Source organism: Cervus canadensis, chromosome X (genome assembly GCF_019320065.1).
Source record: "Cervus canadensis isolate Bull #8, Minnesota chromosome X, ASM1932006v1, whole genome shotgun sequence".
Lineage (NCBI taxonomy): Eukaryota > Metazoa > Chordata > Mammalia > Artiodactyla > Cervidae > Cervus > Cervus canadensis.
The window spans coordinates 29,411,422-29,433,373 of NC_057419.1; the positions used below are offsets into that span (position 1 = coordinate 29,411,422).

At 39.1% G+C, this 21,952-nt stretch overlaps 1 protein-coding gene across 1 annotated transcript in view; it reads left to right on the forward strand.

Moving 5' to 3' along the window:
- Positions 1–5,674: 5,674 nt before the first annotated feature.
- LOC122435496 (spermatogenesis-associated protein 4-like) overlaps positions 5,675–21,952 on the forward strand; it is a 19,485-nt gene continuing 3,207 nt past the window's right edge. The window contains exon 1 of the mRNA XM_043459706.1: positions 5,675–5,803. Within this exon, the coding sequence (XP_043315641.1) occupies positions 5,675–5,803 (129 nt within the window). The remainder of the gene's footprint in view (positions 5,804–21,952) is intronic.

The following is a 21,952-nucleotide window of genomic DNA, read 5'->3' on the forward strand; positions in this document are numbered from 1 at the left end:
CCTTGGACTGCAAGGAGATCCAACCAGTCAATCCTAAAGAAATCCGTCCTAAATATTCATTGGAAGGACTGACACTGAAGCTGAAACTCCAATACTTTGGCCACTTGATGCAAAGAACTGACTCATTTGAAAAGACCCTGATGCTGGGAAAGATTGAAGGCAGGACTAGAAGGGGATGACAGAGGATAAGATGGTTAGATGGCATCACCAACTTAATGGACATGAGTTTGAGCAAACTCCAGGAGTTGGTGATGGACAGGGAAGCCTGGTGTGCAGCAGTCTACTGAGTTGCAAAGAGTCAGACACGACTGAGTGACTGAACTGAACTAATGTTACCCAAGTCACATGGGTAGTTAACAGCTAAGTTAGCACTGGTTCCCAGGTCAATGGGCTTCCCAGGTGGCACTAGTGGTAAAGAACCCACCTACCAATGCAGAAGTCATAAGAGACATGGGTTCGATCCCTGGGTTGGGAAGATCCCCTGGAGGAGAGCATGGCAACCCACTCCAGTATTCTTGCCTGGAGAATCCTATGGACAAGGGACAGTCCATAGGGTTGCACAAAGTCGGACACAACTGAAGTGACTTAGCACACACACACTGAGGTCAACACCCCTTCCTCTGCAATACAGTTTCTTTCAAAATAGTGGAATTAAAAATACTTATCTACCAGAAGACATATGTAGTCCCTGTGCTGTGTGCTGTGCTTAGTCGTTCAGTTGTGTCCGACTCTTTGTGACCCCATGCACCATAGCCTACCAAGCTCTTCTGTCCACAGGGATTCTCCAGGCAAGAATACTAGAGTGGGTTGCCATGCCCTCCTCAAGGGATCTTCCCAACCCAGAGATCGAACCCAGGCTTCCCGCATTGCAGGCAGATTCTTTACTGTCTGAGCCACCACGGAAGCCCATGTAGTCCCTACTTAACTAAAAATAAGAATCAAAATTTTACAAAACAGCCAGGTCTTCAGGGATTTCTAGGCTGAGAGATTTGGGTAGGTCAGAGAAGTTCAGATAGGTTGCAAAAAATAAGGATAATAAAAAAAAATCTAAGGATAAGCACTGAAACTATTATTGCTTGGAATGAAGGCCACAGGACAGAGAATCTACTTGCTTATCCACCTAGCACTAGTCATTTAAAATTATGAGCCAGCCATGCCCACGTGAACACGGTCAGAGGTGACATGAAGAATGCCAAAAGCTGAGGGGGTGCAGAAGATACTGGAAAGAGAGAAAAGGAAAAATAAGAAAATTAAAATAAGAAAAAAATATATATATATATAATGAACTAATCCCTACTTCTTCATGTCCTGTGAACCATGACATACTAAAGAAATACTTCTAAGGAAAGGGAGACTGATTCACCAACAGGTGACCTATGAACCACAGTAAGACAGCTCTTTCTTTGTATAGCTTCATACTAACCTAGCAAGGCACTACAGAGCTAGAAGGTACCAAATTCTAACTTTCCCTCTGCTTTTCTTCCCAGGGGCAATATCTAATGTTAATGTTTTAAATAAGCAATATGCCCTTTACAGGACACAACTAGAGAAAAAAAGGCCATTCCAATTTTCTTAGTTCTTCTGTACCGAGAAATCTAGTCATTTCATTATGTAGGTCTGGGAAGGTCAAAAGACACACTGGTTGGTAATAATTCTTTTCCTCTGTCCTCAAAATGAGATTGTCACCGTGATCACTGATCTATATGGCCACCAAGAAGAGGGCTAAGAAGGTCAGCAGTGTCAAAGGCAGAACATTCACAAAATGTTTAGATTTGAAAAGAGCTCTCTGGCTTCCGAAAGCCATCAGAGATGAATACCAAACTTGGTAGACACATGCACGCTTCACTGATGCCAACGTACTGACTTCATCATGGGGAGCTTTCCTTGCTGCAGTAACAGCAGATGCCCATACCGTAGAGCCTGCACCATATCCACAATAAGCTGGGGAAAATCATATTTTTTTTAGGATAGCGAAATTCAAGCTATTTCCTTCATTTTCTCAGTGCAATGAGTCTATTAAGCTTCCACAAAGTACCCAATAAAATCATGTAACACAAATGCTATGCCCTTATCAGACTGCCGAAGGGAAGATTCTAAGCCTCCTTTGGAATCCTGATAATCAGATGGCAGGTGTGATCTGTAGTTTTCCCACCTTTGCTGACCTTTCCCTGTGGGCCGAATTTGTGCGGGAGCTCCAGTCCAAGGATCCTTAAACGGTACTTACATGGACCACTATTTTGTCCTGTCCGATGTTTTTCAGACTTGTCAGAGCAAAGCGCTTCCTAATCTCACCTGCTTGTGCATGGTTCCTATTAATAAGAGAGAATTTGCACTTAGCCTAAGAGTTCCAAATATAGGGTACAATGAGGTGATTGATTATACAAAGACCTAATTAAACTCGGTGACATCTTCCAGCCTTCTCTCCTGGGGCGGGGTGGGGGGTGGGGAGAAAAAAACAATTGCTTTAACATCGTGTGCTACCCCTCCCTCTTTTGAAAGGGACTCTGAGTTTTATCTTTCCAGGTCGTTTATTTCCATACAGATCCTTGACTTTCTTACTTTCTTCCTTAAGAAACAAGGTGAGTTTTCTAAGAGCCTTCTGAATAACATCAGAAAAACCCAGAGATGGTTTGCCTGTGTCCTCTCACACACATAAACTAGCATAGGAAAAAGAGGCTTCTCTTCAAGAAAGGAGTCTCACTTCCCAGAAACCAAAAGGATTCAAGGTTCAGAATCTGCTGCATGAATATACTTCAGTGAGAATGCAAAATGTTTACATTCTCATTATTTGTGAACACTGTAAGAGGCGTGATGAGGGCATTGTACTGCCAGAGTCTCACTTTCTATATGGACAGGTGAAAGTAATCAAAGACTGCACTCTCTATGCCATATCTAGTTGACTCAGTTTCTCCTTTAAGAAGACATAAAACAAGGTCCTACTATATAGCATAGGAAACTACATTCAATATCCTATACTAAACCATAATAAAAAGGAATATGAAAAATATATATATTGATAACTGAATCACTTTGCTGTAAAACAGAAATTAATATAACATTGTAAATCAACTATACTTCAATAAAATAAATTTTTAAGACTAAGTAAAATACAAGAAGAAATTATTTGTTTTCCCTTTATCCCATAGCAAGAGTTTCATCATAAAATTGTAGAATTTAGAGTTTGAAGAGCCATTGGAGCCTCTAAGCACAGATAAAACCTTATAAAATCTTCCCCTAAATTCTCTTAACAAAAAAAAAAAAAAAAAAAACCTTGCTATTTTCATTATTTCTTTGAAAAATTACATGATCTTCTGAGGGACTTGCAATGACAACCCTAGAAGGGCAAAAATGCTGTTTACACATAGGACAAGTATAGCAAGAAATAGAATACAAACACCCTTGCAGTATACTTGAGTGCTGACCTGAAGGGCTGCATTTATGAGAGAGGGCAATGATATATGTACTAGATTTGTAAAAATGAACCCATCATCAAAAGCTCCAGGGTGTGTGTATTTGTAAAACACTAAAACATGACCAAAAAAGTTTTAAAAGGAACATGTAAGGCTTAATTCCAAACCTAATAAAGCGCTAACTCTACATTTTCAGAGAAACAGGAAGAGTACTTCCCTGGCTTTTTAGAGCCATTCTCAACTGTGGAATTATGATACATCATTATATCTCAAATCAGTTTTGAGGCGTGCTGCAGGTAATATGTTCCAATAATATTTTTAAGAGGAAAGTCTGTAAGTGATTTGCTTAGCCAATTCATAATTATCCTCATTCACTTTCTTTCCAATATGCTTTCTTGAATAGAAAAGTTGGGTGAGGTGAGGTTACAACTTCTTACCAGAGGGTTTTCCCTTGTACACAAGAATCAATTCATTTATTCATTCACTTAACAAATGCTTTTTAAGTTTCTATAATGTTCCTGGAAGTATGCCAGGTACTATATATACAAAGATAGCCTTTGGCCATTGGAGAGCCCATAGGTGTGGTGTGGGAGACAGAGATGTAAAAGAATAAGTGCAATCCAAAGGGATGAATGCTAACACAAGTAAATGCAAAGTGAAAAAGAAATACTGGAAAGAAAACTTTTTTCTGGATGAGTCAAGGAAGACTCCACACAATTAGGTTAGTTGAGATACGTCTCACAGGATTACTAGGAGTTTACTCAGACAGAGAAAGAGGGAGATGACACAGACAATAACCTAAATGTCAATCACCAGATGAATGGACAAAGATGATACTTATTCTTCCAATAAAGAAGATGTGGATGATATGGGCTTCTCAGGTGGCACAGTGGCAAAGAATCTGCCTGCCAGTGCAGTAGACCCGGGTTGGATCCCTGGGTCGGGAAGATCCCCTGGAGAAGGAAATAGCAACCCACTACAGTATCCTTGCCTGTAAAATTGCATGGACAGAGGAGCCTGGCAGGCTACAGTCCATGGAGTCGCAAAGAGTAGGACACAACTGAGCAACTGAGCAGTGAGAGCACTGATATATATATATATATATATACACACACACACACACATATATGTGTATATATATATATATATATATAACTGCAAAAATGACTGCATGTTTTTTAGCTTGGGTGATTTAATCGGCACTGATATTGTTAGCTTAAGAAAGCGAATGCAGAAAGAAGAAGTTTCATGGAGAGAAGATAAGGAGTTTCGTCCTGGACATTTTAGATCTGAAATGTCAATGGGTCATTCAGGCAGAGCCATTCAGGAGAGAGATGCAATCAGATTTCACAAAAAAAGTCTGGGTGACCAATACAGATAGAGACTCATTGATGTATAGGTTGCAGCTAAAATTGTAGGACTGGGTGAGATCACCCCCATCCCCTCCAAAAAAAGGTGAAAACAGAAAGGAATCTCAGCCAGAACTCCAAAAAGCACCAAGCCTTGTAGGGGAAGGGGGATAGAGGGGTGGAGAAAGCAGAGATAAAGGTGGCACTGGACAGAAAGAAACAAAAAGAGATATCGTGCTTCAGACAGAGTTTTAAGGAGGAAATTGTCAACAATATTGCATATCAAAGAAAATTAAAACGAGCACTGGATTTAGCAAACAAAGAGTTATGAAAGGCTATTAGAGTAGTTTCAATAGCATGATGGAAGCCAGAAATCCATTAGGCCAGATCTGAAGATCAGACAAGAGGATTTAAAAGGTAAGATCAAAAAAAGAAGATATATATATATATATATAACTCACTTTGCTGTACACCTGAAATTAACACAATATTGTAAACCAACTATACTTCAATTAAAAAAAATGATAAAACACTGGTGGCTCTAGTGGTAAAAATCCTCCTGCAAACGCAGGAGATATGGGTTCCATCTCTGGGTTGGGAAGATTCCCCTGGAGTAGGAAATGGCAACCCACTCCAGTACTCTTGCATGGAGAATTTCATGGACAAAGGAGCCTGACCGGCTACAGTCCACGGGGTCACAAAGAGTCGGACGTGGCTAAAGCGACTAAGCACCTTCCATAGAAACAATTGTTCCTTCCATTTTCGTCTGGAGGGTGGTCACAAACATGTTAATGAAGGCGGAGAGGTGCAGGAAAAGGAAAGAAGCTTGAGTTTTCACTACGATCCTTTGTGACAGTTATTAAGCTGCAAGTATTAAGTTATAGCCTCTCATACTCACCTTCTTGTTCTCCTTCGATGCCTTCGGATGCCGCTCCGGCTGGCACTGTAAACCACGGTCACGCTGCTTCGTTTGCCGCTGATGCCACGCTAGACGCTGAGACTAGAGGGCGCTCGAGGAAGGCTGGGAGGCTGCCGGGAGAGAAGGCAAGACTCCTTCCGGCTTGCTTCCTGTCCAAACCTTTCTCAAAATGGCCCTTCACCGAGGCTGCTGCGTCCCCTCCTTCATAATCTCGGTGCCAGCTCTGTATGGACCCTGCTCCAAGATGCCAGGTTCTGAGAACCCAGATCTTCTCCTTCTGTTCTCTGTGCCCTAAGAGTGATAAGTAACTACTTCCCGAGATAGGGAGCAACAGGGAAGGAACACTTTTAGAGAAAACTCCAGCATTGGGTTCGGAACAAGATAGTGATACCTTTGAGATTAATATTGTACTTACAATGCTCTAATGCTCCAGGTGCGTTTGATTCCTCATTTATTCAACTGACCTCATAATAGATATATATCTATATAGATATAGATGACTAGTCTGTCATGGATAAGAAACTACCCACTGTGTTGTGAGATTTTGTTTTCTCTTTAGAGATACCACTGGAATGAACAAGCAGATTTGTGCTGGTACTTGTACTGTTTCCAACTGTTTATCTGACCTTGAACAAGTCCTCTTCCTTCTCTCAAGATTAGTTCACATATTTTGAAAACGTTGACGTTCATTGTCCTTTGATGGTCGCCCTGAAAAATCATTACTGCTGTTCGTGACAGAAGGTAGAGAAATAGGGGAATCAGCAAGAGAGTTGGAAGTGGGGGGAACTTACATGACTACTTCTAAGAGTGAAAGTTGGTATCTTGTAGAAAAGGCACTTTGCTGAAATGTTAAGTCACTTTTGGCTTGAGAGGTAAGACAACACAGTGGTTAAGAACACTGAGATGTCAGACCAACTTGTTATATTCTTTTTAGACTGACTTTTCAATCCTGTGTCTACCATGTCTTGGTTCTGAGGTGATAAGTTCATCATTTAAGCTTTCTCATTCTTAGCTTCATCATCTTTACAGTCAGTATACACCTCTTTTGTAAAAAGGATGTCTGTGGTTGCTGGATATGAAGCAGTCAGAACAACTGCATGCAGGATAAGGAGCTTTAGCTGTTTATTGACACTACCTTAGAAAAGCTACACTTCCATGGCTCCATGCGGAAAGATATGTTGCAGTCTGAACAGGGACTCACAGAGAGATACTATTATTTTTAGATTATTTGATATTCTTCTGGTATTGAGGGATGTGTCAAAACCTTTCTTACCCATTGGTGGATTCATTTGGAAAGAACAAAATGTTTCTGGATTCTATCAAATTATATATAGTAAAAGAAAAACTCTTGATGAATACTGAGTTAATATATTTGCTTTCCTCACAACTGTATTAAAAGGAAAGCACCTTATGGATTTTTTTAAGTTGATGGTATATACTCCACAGATGTCAAGGGGAAAAAGAAAAGGATGGTACATCAGGCTCTATACCAAATATAAGAAACTATATTCATAGATGCATGAGTGATGTTTTTTCCATTACAGGGTTCATTTTCATAGAATACTGTGGCACACAGACCAATTTTCCCCCTGAAGATATTGCATTTCTTAGCATTTCTTAGCATCCAGTGAAACTGGATGGAAAAAATTAAGAGCAAGACCATCTTTCTGACATAAAGAAGACAATTGTTTAAACTCCCCATGCTTACTTTCTAAATATTATTCTGCTGTGCTAGCTTATCTCTGGGCCTTAAAATAGAATTTTGCAAGCACCACTTATATCTTAATGTCAGTCCTTTACTACAAAACAAATGAGAATTAAACATGCAGTCCTTGGGTTTGAAAACTTCAGGATAGACTTCTAAGACCCAAAGTAGGTTCATGGTTCATACATAGGTTCTCCATCCATCCTACACCTACATAGTCACTCTCACAAGCAAATTTTTTCCCTATCATTGAAAAATTTAAATAATGCATCTGCTTCTAGGTCCTGAAGGTGCCAGGTTATAAATTAGGCTTCTTTGGCAATTGCATTAACTTTTTCAGATCACACAGATTATTATTTAAGTGTCTGGTTCATCAAAGATAATATGTTATATAAGGAAAGGAGTAGGAGGAAAGAGGTGGTAGAAACAGTATTTGAACCAGTTTTCAAATATATCTGCTTTGAATGACTAATGTGATGTTCCAAGGTTGAATTTTGCCATTTCTTAAATGCTTTGCTCTAACAACATATTTACAACCTATACTCAAAGTGAAAAGTTGAAAATGTGGAGGATATGAGACAGCAACAAATCTTTATTTCAAAACTTTTATGCAGGCTTTTAAGAACCAGCCTTAAAGTTAAATGCTAGCTCTTGCATATTCTAGGTGGAATAATAAATAGGTTTTCATGTTCTGTGCTAAAAAAGAAAAAAGATCTGTGATTTTAGTCATCAAAGAGAAATCCTGTGGTGATATATTTAACTGTAACAGTTTGGGCATAGGCTTTTGCATTTCCATTGTCTATATTGGCCAAATGAATAATGTTTCTTTGTTTTTTAAAGAAAACATAATCATAGTAAACAGTATGTTTTTTTTTTTCCCTAAGATGAAAGACTTTAATACCTATCCTCTTTTTTACAAACATTTATAGTTGTCAAAATGCTCTCCCTTATATTTCACATACAGTTGAACTTCCTAATATTCCCAGTATGATAGATAACAGAGGATTCTTCCCCTTTTATAGATGACCTGAGCCTCAGAGAGACTGTGAATAACTTGCCCAAGGTCATGTGATATATCTATTTACTATTAGTTGATTACAAGTAAAATAAACTCAAATTGACTTAAGGAATAAACAAGTTGTTCATTGACTCATGTAACTCAAAGTCTGAGGGAGTAGAGGATGAAGAAGGAATAGGGTGAAATGCCTTTGCCTATAGCCACATCCAGGCTTCCCAGGTGGCTCTGTTGGTAAAGAACCTACTTGCCAATGCAGGAGACACAGGACATGTGGGTTCAATCCCTGGGTCAGAAAGATCTGCTGGAGGAAGGCATGGCAACCCACTCCAGTATTCTTGCCTGGAGAATCCCTAGACAGAGGAGCCTGGCGGGCTACAGTCCATAGGGTTGCAAAGAGTCAGACACAACTGAAACAGCTTAGCACAAATACAGGCATAGCCAGATCCAGAGGCTGAATTATGTCATCACGTCTCATTCACTTATCTCCGTCACTGAGCTCTGCTATTCTCCGCATTGGCTTTGTTCTTAGACAAGCTTGATCCTGGTTATAATAGGTGACTGACAGTTATTAGTTTCAGTCATACATCCCATTCTCTCAACAGACAGTGGGTTTCATTTTTCCCAGTTGAGTCTCATCAGTGTGGCATTAGCCAGAGAGAAGGGATATGGAGATTGGCGAGACCTATGTCCCATGCCTTCCTTTGGAAGTGCAGGGGAGGATAGGGAGGATTGTTAGCCATACCTCAAGCCCCATGGAATAATAACAGGAAAGAAGTAGTTTGCTACAAGGAAAATCAGCTGACCAGAAAGAAAAAAAAAATATGTTGAGCAAGCCACAGAACTACACACAGCTATTAAATAGAACAGCAAGGATCCAAAGTGAAGTTCAGTGAAATTCAAAGCATTCCCTCTTTCCACTCTATTATGCTGCCTCCATATATCATATGACAAATATTACTCAGTACACTATTTGCTCAGTATACTTATAACTCAAAAATGATCATAAGATCTATTAGTGCTCCAACAGAAACTCGCTACACTGGATATAAATAGTGATAATGAGAATGATGAGCATATGTCAAAAATTAGCACATCAAAAATTAACACTAAAGAGTCAATGAGTCTAAATTTCAGAGAAATTGCCAAGACAAAGGTTGAGATAGCTCTTATTAGAAACAACTTTCTCTGATGCTTCCCCAGCTACATCCACCCCTCACCTCACTCTAATTCTTCACCAGTCCAAGTCAAGAACTGTTTATGTTAGGTTCAAAAGAGAATAAAAAATGAACAGTATCTAGATCCTGTCACCAAGTAATTTGAAATTTAGTAGGAGTTAGAAGGTAAGATGAGGAATTAAGTGACCTTACAAATAGCTACAATATAAGATACATTATAAGTTTATATGAGTTCCCAAATGCTATGGGAATTAACAGAAGAGAGAAAATCTCCCTGGTGGGAAGAAATAGGACAGACTTTATGGAGGAGGTGCTGGCATGGGAAATAGGTCTTTAAAGGGGGGATAAGGTTTTGACACACATCAGGGTAGAGGTGGAGTTAGTATCATGGGAAGAGGAATAGAGACAGGAAGCACATAGCATGATCAGGAAACAGTTCCTAGTTGAATTGGCAAGGGTATGTATAACTGGAAACAAGCCTGGAAATACTTGGAGCCTTATTTGTGAATTCCTTTCAGTGCTAAGCCACTGAGTCTATATATTAATTGTGTAGGCATTAGGGAACCATTGAGAATTTTTGAGCAGGGTAATAACAGAATTATATCTCGACTTGACAAGGATGAATCTGGAAATGACAATAGAATGAAGTTTTCTGACTTTCATTCCAAATTAGACTGAACTGCCTAATTTCACATTTAATTTGGCAGGATGCTCTCCAAAACAAAAGACTCCTAAACTCCCAGCCTCCTGACAAAGGTTCAAATCCCTTTGTCCCCTGGATCCTTCTGTTTTTAAATCTCAGCTACGTCTTGAATAACCTCAGACTGATTTTCTCCCATGTTTCCTAAAGTGGTCAGATCTTTCCAATTCACTGTAAGTTCACTATCCAAGACCTGACATAGAAAATGCTCCCCTCTAGTTTTGTATTGTTTTTACAAAATCTGCATTGAAATCCTAGTGTTAGTCGCTCAGTCATGTCGGACTCTTTGCGACCCCATGGAGCCCTGCCAGGCTCCTCCTTTCAAGGGATTTTCCAGGCAAGGATACTGGAGTGGGTTGCCATTTCCTTCTCCAGAGGATCTTCCCGATCCAGGGATTGAACCCAGGTCTCCTGCATTGCAGGCAGATTCTTTACCATCTGACCCATGAGGGAAGCTGCTGCTGCTGCTAAATCGCTTCAGTCGTGTCCGACTCTGTGTGACCCCATAGATGGCAGTCCATGACATTTAAATCCTAGGCAATTATTAAGACCCAGATAACAACTCCCCTTCTGTATGAAGCATTCCCACATCAGCTCAGTTTACAAGTACATTTCCTTCCTTTTAAATCCCACAATATTTATTAGCAGCGTCACTGTTTTGGAAATTACCATATATTGCATATATAATTTGGTTGTTCCCAGTTGTAAATTCCTTGAGAATAGATATATTGAACAACCAACCTCTGTTAATTGAGCACCTACCGTGTACAAGATACCATTAGATACTGCAGGGAATATCAGAAACAAAATAAAGCAAACAAGATAACGCAAGTTTCCTCCCTTGAAACAGACTTTATTTTATTGAGACGTATAATACATTAGTGTGTGTTGTTAATCTTGATTGACTGAAAAATCAGTGTCAACTGCTGTGAACTCCCTAAGCTTTCTGCCCCTTCACTTCAAAGTTTCTCTGAAGCTATATGTACTCTCTCACCCTTCTCTCCAGTCTCGGAGGAGAGAGAATCTTCCTTTAAAACTTAACACTAGCAACTGTGATCTTGGCCACATCTCTTTCAATATGCTCCAGGCTCTTGGCCTCCGAATTATCCATTAATATTTCAAGCGTTTTGCAAACATTTTCATTTTCCTCCTTTCACCTCTCCCACTATCCCTGCACTTCTCTTAGGCTGCACCCAAATCCAGCTTCCCACATGTCTCCACTAGTCTGGAAAAGACCGTTGCTTGAACTTGCTAATTCTACCCTTCATTCTACTTTTTAAGGATTTTTTAAAAATTGAAGTTTAGTTGATTTACAATATCATATTAGTTTCAGGGGTACAGCACAGTGATTCAATATTTTTCTAGATTGTACTCCATTTAAAGTTGTTACAAAATAATGGCTATAATTCCCTGTGCTGTACAATATATCCTTTTCTGCTCATCTATTTTATATATAGTAGTTTGTATCTCTTAATCGCCTACCTCTATATAGCCCCTCCCCCTTACCTTTCCCCACTGGTAACCACTAGTTTGTTTTCTACATCTATGAGTTGGTTTCTGTTTTCCTATATACATTAATTTGTTTTATTTTTTAGATTCCACATATGAGGAATAACATACAGTATTTGTCTTTTCTGACTTATTTCACTAAGCATAATACTGTCTAGGTCCATCCACATTCTTGCAAAAGGCAAAATTTCATTCCTTTTTATGGCTGAGTAATATTCCATTGTATGTGAATTATATCTATATATATTTACACCACATCTTCATTTTCCATTCGTCTGTTGATGGACACTTAGGATGCTTTCATATCTTGGCTGTTATAAATAGAGCTGCTATGAACATTGCAGGGTGTGTGTCTTTTTGAATTAGTGGTTTCAGTTTTTCTGGATATATGCCCAGGAGTGGAATCACTAGATGATATGGTAGTTCTAATTTTAGTTTTTTGAGGAACCTCTATACTGTTCTCCATAGTGACTGTACCAATTTACATTCCCACCAACAGTGCACAAGGGTTCCCTTCTCTCCACATCCTCTCCAACATTTGTTATTTGTGTTCCTTTTGATGATAACCATCCATTGTTTTGATTTGCATTTCTTTAATAATTAGCAATGTTGAGCATCTTTTTATGTGTCTGTTAGCCATCTGTGTGTATTCTTTGAAAAAATGTCTAGTCTGTTCTTCTGCCCATTTTAAAACCCATCATTTTATTTTATCCTTCCACTGACTAATATATTCTTAGAAGTGTGGTTTCTACTCAATTACCTATAGCTGCATTGTTCTCTATGGAAGTTACCCTTTCAAAATGGTTTCCTTCTATGAAATCTATAGACATTTTCTTCAGACTTCATTCCTCCTCACAATCTTTTCAGCATTTAACAATGTTGACCAGACTCTTTGGTGAACCATTCTCTTTCATGGATTTCCATGACACTTTCCTGCTTCTCTGAACACTCCTCTTCCCCTTGGCTGGGTCCTCTCTCTCCCATCATATCCTAACAAGAAGCATTCCCTAAGACTCAGCCCTCAGCTTCTTATTTCTGTGTTTGTTCTCTCTTCTTCTGAGAAGGCCTGTTTTTGATGCTTTAACTATCTGTATTTTATAGTCCAAAGGAATATAGATCATTTTATTGTCTACAGTTAAAACCTTTCAATAACTTCCTACTCCAAGAAGAATAAAATATCAAGTTTTTTTCTATGTGGCTTTCAAGATCCCCATGATCTGACTTCTGCCGTCCTCTCCAGCTTCATACTGTGCCACTGTGTACCTTGCTCAGTAGCTCCAAGTCACACTGTTTTCTGGCCATGCTACATGACATGCTGGATCATGTTTGATCCCAGACCAGGGATCAAATCCATGCCCCCTGCATTGGGAGCACGGAGTCTTAACCACTAGGCCACCAGGGAAGTCCCACATTGGGCTTCTTTCTAGTCGCATAGCACACCAAGATCTGTCCCACATCCAAGCCTGCTTGTTCCCTCTTCCTAGATTATTCTTTTTTCTACTTTGCCTAGCTGGTCCTATCCCATTGATCAGCTCTCAGGTTAACTGCCACTTCCTCAGAGGCTTTCTTTGATCACCTAATCTCAAGCAGCCCACCCTTCATATGACTTGTCAGGGAGGAAGAAATTTTCCTCTACCCTTCTATGTTCTTCTAGCTGGTCTAAGAGTTAAATTGACATGATATTGATTAATAGGAGAAAATCACACAAAAGTTTAATAACATTTATACATGAGAAAGACCTAAGAAACTGAGTTATGAGCCAAAACGGCTGGAACCCTCACCTTAAAGGCAATCTTCAGCTAAAGACAGAAGAGGGTGTTGAGGGTAGTGGTTTAGGACCTCATAGGTAAGGGGAAGGCAGTTGACATGGAAATGGAGAAGCAAATCTTTAATCAATGGCTACTTGCTGAGCCAAGCAGAGAGGGTGGGACACAGAGGAATTTTAACCAACAGATTTTGCTAGGTTTCTCCCCATTGACAAACCTAGTTCATGCTGTGGTTACCTATGGTGATAGCTCCCTGCTTAGAATACTTCCTCTACTTCTAAAGGCGGTTAGGGGAAAGGTCAAATGTTCTTCCTGAGTCTTTTGGGCCTTGATTGTTTTCAGCTGAAAATAATCCACATGCCAAAGAGATATTATGGGTGACAAATTTTCCTCCTCTACACACTTATCATGAGTTGTAATTGTGTGCAAATATTTTCCTCATTAATTGTCTGTCTCTCTCTGTTGAGTATAAGATAAGCATATTGAAGGCTAGTGTGACATCTACGTTAGCCCCAGTATCTAGCATAGTGCCTAGCATAGAGTATGTGCCCATAAATGTTTGATAAACCAATAATGAGAATGGTTCTCAAATTTCAACTCCTACCCTGATTTCTTCCAGAGTTCCCATCTCATATCTCCAGTTCCCTATTGGCCATTTACATATGGATGACCCTGCTCTAATTTGTCATTTAACCAAAATCATCTTGCCTCAAAAAACTGCCCTCCTAAGTAGAGAACGGACATGTGGACACAGCAGGAGAAGGGGAGGGTGGACAAAGTGAGAGAGAAGCATTGACACATAAACACTACACTGTGTAAAACAGATAGCTAGTGGGAAGCTGCCGTATAGCACAGGGAGCTCAGCTCAGTGTTCTGTGATGACCTAGAAGTGTGAGATGCGGTGGGGGTGAAGGGTGCAGGAGAGGTCCAAGAGGCTGTGACTATATGTATACATATAGCTGATCTACTTCCACTTCTTGTACAACAGAAACTAACACAACATTGTAAAGCAACTATACTCCAATTAAAAAAAAAAAAAAACCCTCCTCTCCTCAGGATGACCTTATATGTCAATGTTATAATAACCTCATCCAGGATTGAAATCTGGAAGTCACCTTTAACTCTGTCTTCTCCACTGGCCCTTTAATCCTTTACCTGACATAGTGCTTGAAGATATCTTCTTCTTCACATTCCATAGTCAGAATGGAATGCTGGTTCAGAATGCTATTACCTGTAGTCTAGTTCACTAAGTGAGCTCCAGTTTTTTTGACCATACACGCTACCTAACTTATTAATACATGAACACTCAGTTTCAATGTGCCTTTATATGTTAGGTGCATGTAATCCTAGGCTTCCTTGGTGGCTCATATGGTAAAGAATCTGCCTATAGTGCAGGAGACGTGGGTTCAATCCCTAGGTCAGGAAGATACCCTGGAGAAGGGAATGGCAACCCACTCCAGTATTCTTGCCAGGAATATTCCATGGACAGCAGATCCTGGCAGGCTACAGTCCATGGAGTTGCAAAGGGTAAGATGCAACTGAACGACTGAGCATGCACACACTCCCCATTCTACTGCCTATTCTACTGTCTCTGCTTAGGCAATCCAGATATGCTTTATAGTGCCTCCAGCATATCAAGATAGTTATACTGTATAGCACAGGGAAGTATTCTCTGTATCTTGTAATAACCTATAATGGAAAACAATCTGAAAAAGAATAGATACATACCCATGTATATTTATAGTGGGTTTCCATGGTGGTTCAGATGGTAAAGAATCTGCCTGCATTGTGGGAGACTCAAGTTCAATCCCTATGTTGGGAAGATCCCCTGGAGAACAGAATGGCTACCCACTCCAGCATTCTTGCCTGGAGAATTCCATGGACAGAGGACCCTGGCAGGCTATAGTCCATGGGGTCACAAAGAGTCAAACAGGACTGAGACAGTAATTGCATTGCATTGCATACTTATATATATATACATATATATGTATAACTGAACAATAAAGTGTACACTTTACTGTACACTTGAAACTAACACAATGTTGTAAATGAACTATATTTCAATTTTTAAAGTTATACCTCTGCATCTTTGCAAGTGTTCTCTCTCCTTGAAAGTTCCCATTTCACCTGCCTTTGCCACAGGATTATGTTGAAATTGTCATCTTCTCTGTGCAACTTTCTGACCTCCTTCCCCAACATACCCATGCATCAGTGTCGCCACCACCACTGTCTTGACAAAATCAGTAAGTATTTGCCATTCCTTATCTTTTTTCCTGAAGTACTTTGTCTAGACCTGTATTAGCAGGTAGAACACTGAATTATATAGATATCTCCACATTTTTATTTCTCCCTCTGGACCACAAGTCTCCAAGCACAGCTGACAGTAAAAATGTTTAAGCACCTACCCACCTCCACATATACACATGTATGATAGTATTATATTACTGTCCATATTATTGTATGTTATTATATATTCAGTTCAGTTCTGTCACTCAGTCATGTCCGACTCCTTGCAATCCCATGAATCACAGCACGCCAGGCCTCCCTGTCCATCACCAACTCCCGGAGTTTACTCAAACTCACGTCCATCGATTCGGTGATGCCATCCAGCCATCTCATCCTCTGTCATCCCCTTCTCCTCCTGCCCTCAATCCCTCCCAGCATCAGGGTCTTTTCAAATGAGTCAGCTCTTCGCATGAGGTGGCCAAAGTATTGGAGTTTCAGCTTCAGCATCAGTCCTTCCAATGAACACCCAGGACTGATCTCCTTTAGGATGGACTGGTTGGATCTCCTTGCAGTCCAAGGGACTCTCAAGAGTCTTCTCCAACACCACAGTTCAAAAGCATCAATTTTTCGGCGCTCAGCTTTCTTTATAGTCCAACTCTCACATCCATACATGACCACTGGAAAAACCATAGCCTTGACCAGACGGACCTTTGTTGGCAAAGTAACGTCTCTGCTTTTTAATATGCTATCTCGGTTGGTCATAACTTTCCTTCCAAGGAGTAAGCGTCTTTTAATTTCATGGCTGCGATCACCATCTATTACTGTATTATATATATTATGCCACATATATTACTGTAATATTGTATATATTATAAAATATGAAAACCAAAATTGAAAAAAGATGAGCTAAAACAAATTAATTATTAAAATTTCTAACATGTTTTTTATCCCTCCAAGGATATTATTTTGAACTCATCCCTGAGTTGTATGCACTCCTCCTTTTTGGATGTCTGTAGTTTACACTATTGTCATAGCTTCCAACCTATGGTGATATATCCCACTGATCACCCTGTAGCACTCATTTGACATTTCTAGTTCTTCTTGTACAACTATCTAATTTTAAATTAACCAAAAAACCTTTCATGATTATTTTCATGCAGTAATATTTACCAAGTGGCCACAATATACCAGAAACTTTTCTGGGTCCTGGGGCTTCAGTAGCGAACAAGAAAGATCAGGTCTCTGTGCTTATGAAGCTTTCATACTGGGATCAGAAGAGAGAGAGAAATATAAACAAAATAATATTATCATATAAGTGTAACCAACTGGAAGATCTGCAGTGTATTGTATTAGTGCAAAAAAGGCTTTAGAATTAGGCAGACCTGGATTCAAATCCAGGGTTGACCACATACAAGATCTGTGATTTAGGCAATAAACTTAATCATTCTGAGTTTGTTTTCTCATCTGTAAAATAAAATTAATAATTTTTCTGTCAAAAGGGTACTTGTGAGAATGAAAAAAGTATAAAATTCCTAGCATAAATGCCTGACCATTAATGTTATTAAAATATATTCTGCAAAATTTTCATAGCTCAGACAGCATATATGTTACAATATGATTCTATCCAAAAGTAAATCTAGAAATATGATATGGGGATTCTTTTCTTGGTTCACCTTAATTAGATAGATTTGAGGGTACACTTGACTGTGAGAGGAAATCGTTAAAGAAGGAATGTTCGGAGCTAATTATCTACTTAAGATCAGAAAAAATAATTCCTGTTGACAGTTCACTTACCTGACAACTTTCCCAGAAGGTGAAGAATTGGCAGTTTATCTTTACTGAATGTTTGATGCCCTTGAGGCAGCCTTGAGTTCCACAGATTAAAACCGAGTGGATAGAAGCAAACAGAAGAACAAAAGGAGCCCCAAATTGTCTTTCTTGTTCAATCCCCTACCTTCCTATATAAAAAGGGCTCAGCCTACAGCATTCAGATATTCATTTGCTTCCTGTGAATTTTCCATCTGAAAGGTGTACATGGATATGGCAAAGTGCTTCACAGCCTCTGTTCCCAAAACCACAGAGAAATAAAACCTAAATACCAACAGCAGGAACATTAAATGGCTACAATACCCAAGTTCAGTTAAGCAAGAAGTAGTGACTGATATGGCTTCTCAGGTGACTCAGTGGTAAAAGAATCCACCTGCCAATGCAGGAGGTACAGTAGCCACCAGTTTGATCCCTGGGTCAGGAAGATCCCCTGGAGAAGGAAATGGCAAACCATTACAGTATTTTTTCCTAGGAAATCCCATGAACAGAGCAGCCTGGTGGGCGACAGTCCTTAGGGTCACAAAGAGTCAGACATGACTGAGCGACTGAGCATGCAGCACACAAGTGAGTGATACAGAGGGCTTATAAGTTCCAATGTGACTTCTGAGGCTGTTAATATATTAGTACTTGATGAAAAGTACTCACGATTGTGAATATGCACATTTAGGTGACAAAAGCACATTTAAAATGCATATGTTATTATTTGCTTAAAACCTTGCTCATAAGCAAGGTTTCCTTTGATTGCGGTTACATGATTTTTATTAAAACATTTCATTTTCTAATAGCATTTGAATCAGAACACATATGTCCATTTTATTACCTTACTAATTAATGTCTTTTGAATGTTCTATAAAATACCTAGACAACAAATCCACTCCTTTTCTCTCTCTCATTCAACTTTTTAATTGTTTTTCCAAAAACCTGAATCTTAAAAAATAAAATTAAATAACAATTGCAGTGGTGAGTTAGCCAGGATTTTTCTGAGTCCTATCTGCCTTTGCCCAGTGATTCGTATATTTTAAATTTGGCTTCTTTTCGCTCAACTATAAGGAAATAATTGATAAAAATTCACACCTGTCAAAGAACTCTTTAAAGTTTTAATATTCATAAGCTTTAACCTTTATGGCTAATTTCTTGTCACCTAAATAATTTTGCATTAAACTTCATAAATATTAGACCAGTCCTTTGCCTTCAGTCTCTCTAGGTCTGTCATGAGTGATTAACACCAGAAAACAGAAGTGAGTAAACTAAAAACTGTCCTTTCATATTCCAAGGATGATGGCTTATCTAGTAACTCATAATGTTAGAAGAAAATTACCAATACTATCAACAATTCATTCCCATTGATAGGGTAACCAGATTCACTCCAAACATAAAACAACAAACAGAAGGTCAACTTTTATTTTTATTCATGAATACAAGAGAATCACCTGAAGTTCAGACATAGCCTGAGAAGATTTTAATTATGGTACAGAGTTGAGAGTGCAATGCACCCACTACCATTTCATTTGAGGTCTCTGTTGATGTATTTTAACCAAGTCTCAACAGCATAGTTTAAATGAATGATGGTTTTATGTGATAGGAAATGCTAATATAGAAAAGTCATTAGTTAACCAAGAATTAAGGTAGAGAAAATAAAGCATTAGCAATTTTATTTCCAGTCTCATCACAGAAGTGAGTTTTGACTCTGCACGTACTAGTGTTAAACTTTATTAGTCATCTGAATATGTCATTAAGTATTCCTACTTAAATTAAATGTTTGGTGTGCATTAATTAAATTTATTAACATGATACTTTCCCACTTTTCCTTTCCATTGCCGTATTCCAGTCTCTCACTTTGACTCACCTGGATAATCACAATAGCCTCCTAACAGATCATCATGCCTGTAGTTACTCACAAGTCCAATCCAAAGTTATTATCACCGTCAGAATAGTAATAATAACAGCTGCTATCCTCGAAAGAGTACGTGTGATTTAGTGTTAGCTGTATTATGTGGAGTTTTAATTTAACCTTCACAACAGCTCTCTAAGGTCATTACCATTATATCCTTTTTTTACAGATGTGAACACTGAGGTGAGGTTAAGCAATTTGTTCAAAGTCAAATAACTAGAAACAATAGCCTTTGAGCAAGTTTTTCCTGTACTACCTTTAAAACATATCCTGAGTCCTCTAATTCTATGTACACTCCATACACATTCTCGACATTGGCCAGAGCCACCTTTTTAAAAAATATGAACCATATGATATCAACCCTGCTTGAAATCTCTTCTGATGGCTTCCCATTACAAGTAGAATAAAAATAAAATCCTCACTGTGGTTTACAAAGACAAATGTAATCAGACCCTTGCCTCCTTCTATAACTTACTTTCATGCAGGTGTATCCCCTTCATTTATTTCAGTCCAGCCATGCAAGCCTTCTGTCTGTTTCTGGAACACATCATGCTCATTCCCACAAGGGCCTTTAAATCTGCTATTTGCTTTGATTGGAAGACTGCCTCAGATATTTACATGGATCATCCCATCATGTAATTCATGTCTTAACTCAAACTTCATGTCATTAGTGAGGCCTTCTTTAACCATCACATTTAAAGCAGTTTACCTGTTTCTGCCAGTCATGATCATATTGCCCTGTTTCATTTTGTTCATCACTCTTACCTAAATTATCTAGAAAATGTCTTTGTGTGTGTTATCATTCATCTCTTCTGTCCGTAGCTGAAAAGTCAGTATCATGAGAGCAGAAGTCTTGCCAATATACATCACTACTTTGGCCCCAGTTACTAGAATAGTCCCTGGAACATAGGAGCTCAATAAATATTCATTGATTGCACCCAGTTTTGCCTGACTTCAGAACACCAGCTCTTAACCATATGCTAAACTGCTTCTTAAAGGATAGGTTTCTTCACTTTACTTCTTTCTTCAAAAATCATCAGTATTGCTGTTGTCTACAAAATTAAGTTCCAGCTGCTCAGTTTTGCTTTCAAGGACTTTGACCTCTAGCGTGTCTTTCTGTCTGACTTCCTCCTGCAGTCTACTCTATGTGTTATGTCTGATATACAACAGGGGAATCTGAATACACCCTACACTTCCCCCACACTCCTACCATTTCTACCTTTAAGATGTTAGCTACATCCTTCATAGCCAAGCTCAAATCACACCTCTTACACAAAACTTTCCTAACCTCCCTGCAATATTGTGATTTATAAGAAATATATATGTAATCATTCAGATGAGTAAATATATTTCTCATGTATATTTGGTCTTTGCCTAAGGTTTCTGACTCACAGCTCCCCAACCCCATGGAATTTCCTGAGTGATAAGAGCAATGGGGACATCTTCTGTTCATAATATTTGGTCTCTTGCCCTCAGTTCTGGAAATTCTTCAGAGCCATAAAGGTGAAATATGAAGCCCCCTTTCCACTGCAATTGAATTTATGTTAATGAAGTGACTTTTGGAAAGCACCTGAAGATGGAGACTGGTTACCAGGAGAATCAATCAGGAATAGATGTTTGGAACTTTTAGTCCCACCCTCTGAATTTCTGGGAAAGGAGAGGGGCTGGAGGTTGTGTCAATCACCAGTGGTCAGTGGCCACCAATGGTTATAAGTTAACCAAGTGTAACCATGTAATGAAGTCTCCATAAACACCCAAAAGAAGGGAGTTCAGAGAGCTTCTAGGTTGGTGAACCTGTGGAGATGCTGGGAGAATGAGGCAGAGTATGGAAGCTCTCACCCTTTCCCCACACCTAGCCCTATGCCTCTCTTCTATCTGGCTGTTCCTAAGTCATACACTTTTTTGATATACCAGTAAATTTATTTCAGGTACCTAGAATAGTCAAATTCATAAAGTCAGAAAGTACATTGGTAGATGCTGGGGACTGGGGGTTGGGGTGGTGGGGAATGGGGATGGGGAGTTAATGTTTAATGGGGACAGAGTTTCAGTTTAATAAGGTGAAAAGAAAAAAAAAGGTGAAAAGTTCAGGAGGAGGCTGATGGTGAGAGTGTACAACAATGTGAATATACTTAGTGACACTGAGCTGTACAGTTAAATATGTTAAAATGGTATGTTTATATTATGTGAATTTTACCACAATAAAAAAGCTTAATTTTTTAAAAATTAGAAAAATATATAATACACTGGTAATCTAGTAGGTAAAGTGTTGAGCTCAGTGAGCTGCTCTAGCAAATATTTGAACCTGAAGAGGAAGTTGTTGGCAATCTATTCTCAACTGTCAGAAGCACAGGCAATTACCTGAGCTTGTGATTGGTGTCTGGTTGAGGGGGGTACTGTCTTGTAGGACTAAATCCTTAACCTGTGGAATCTGATACTACCTCTGGGTAGTGAAGAAGG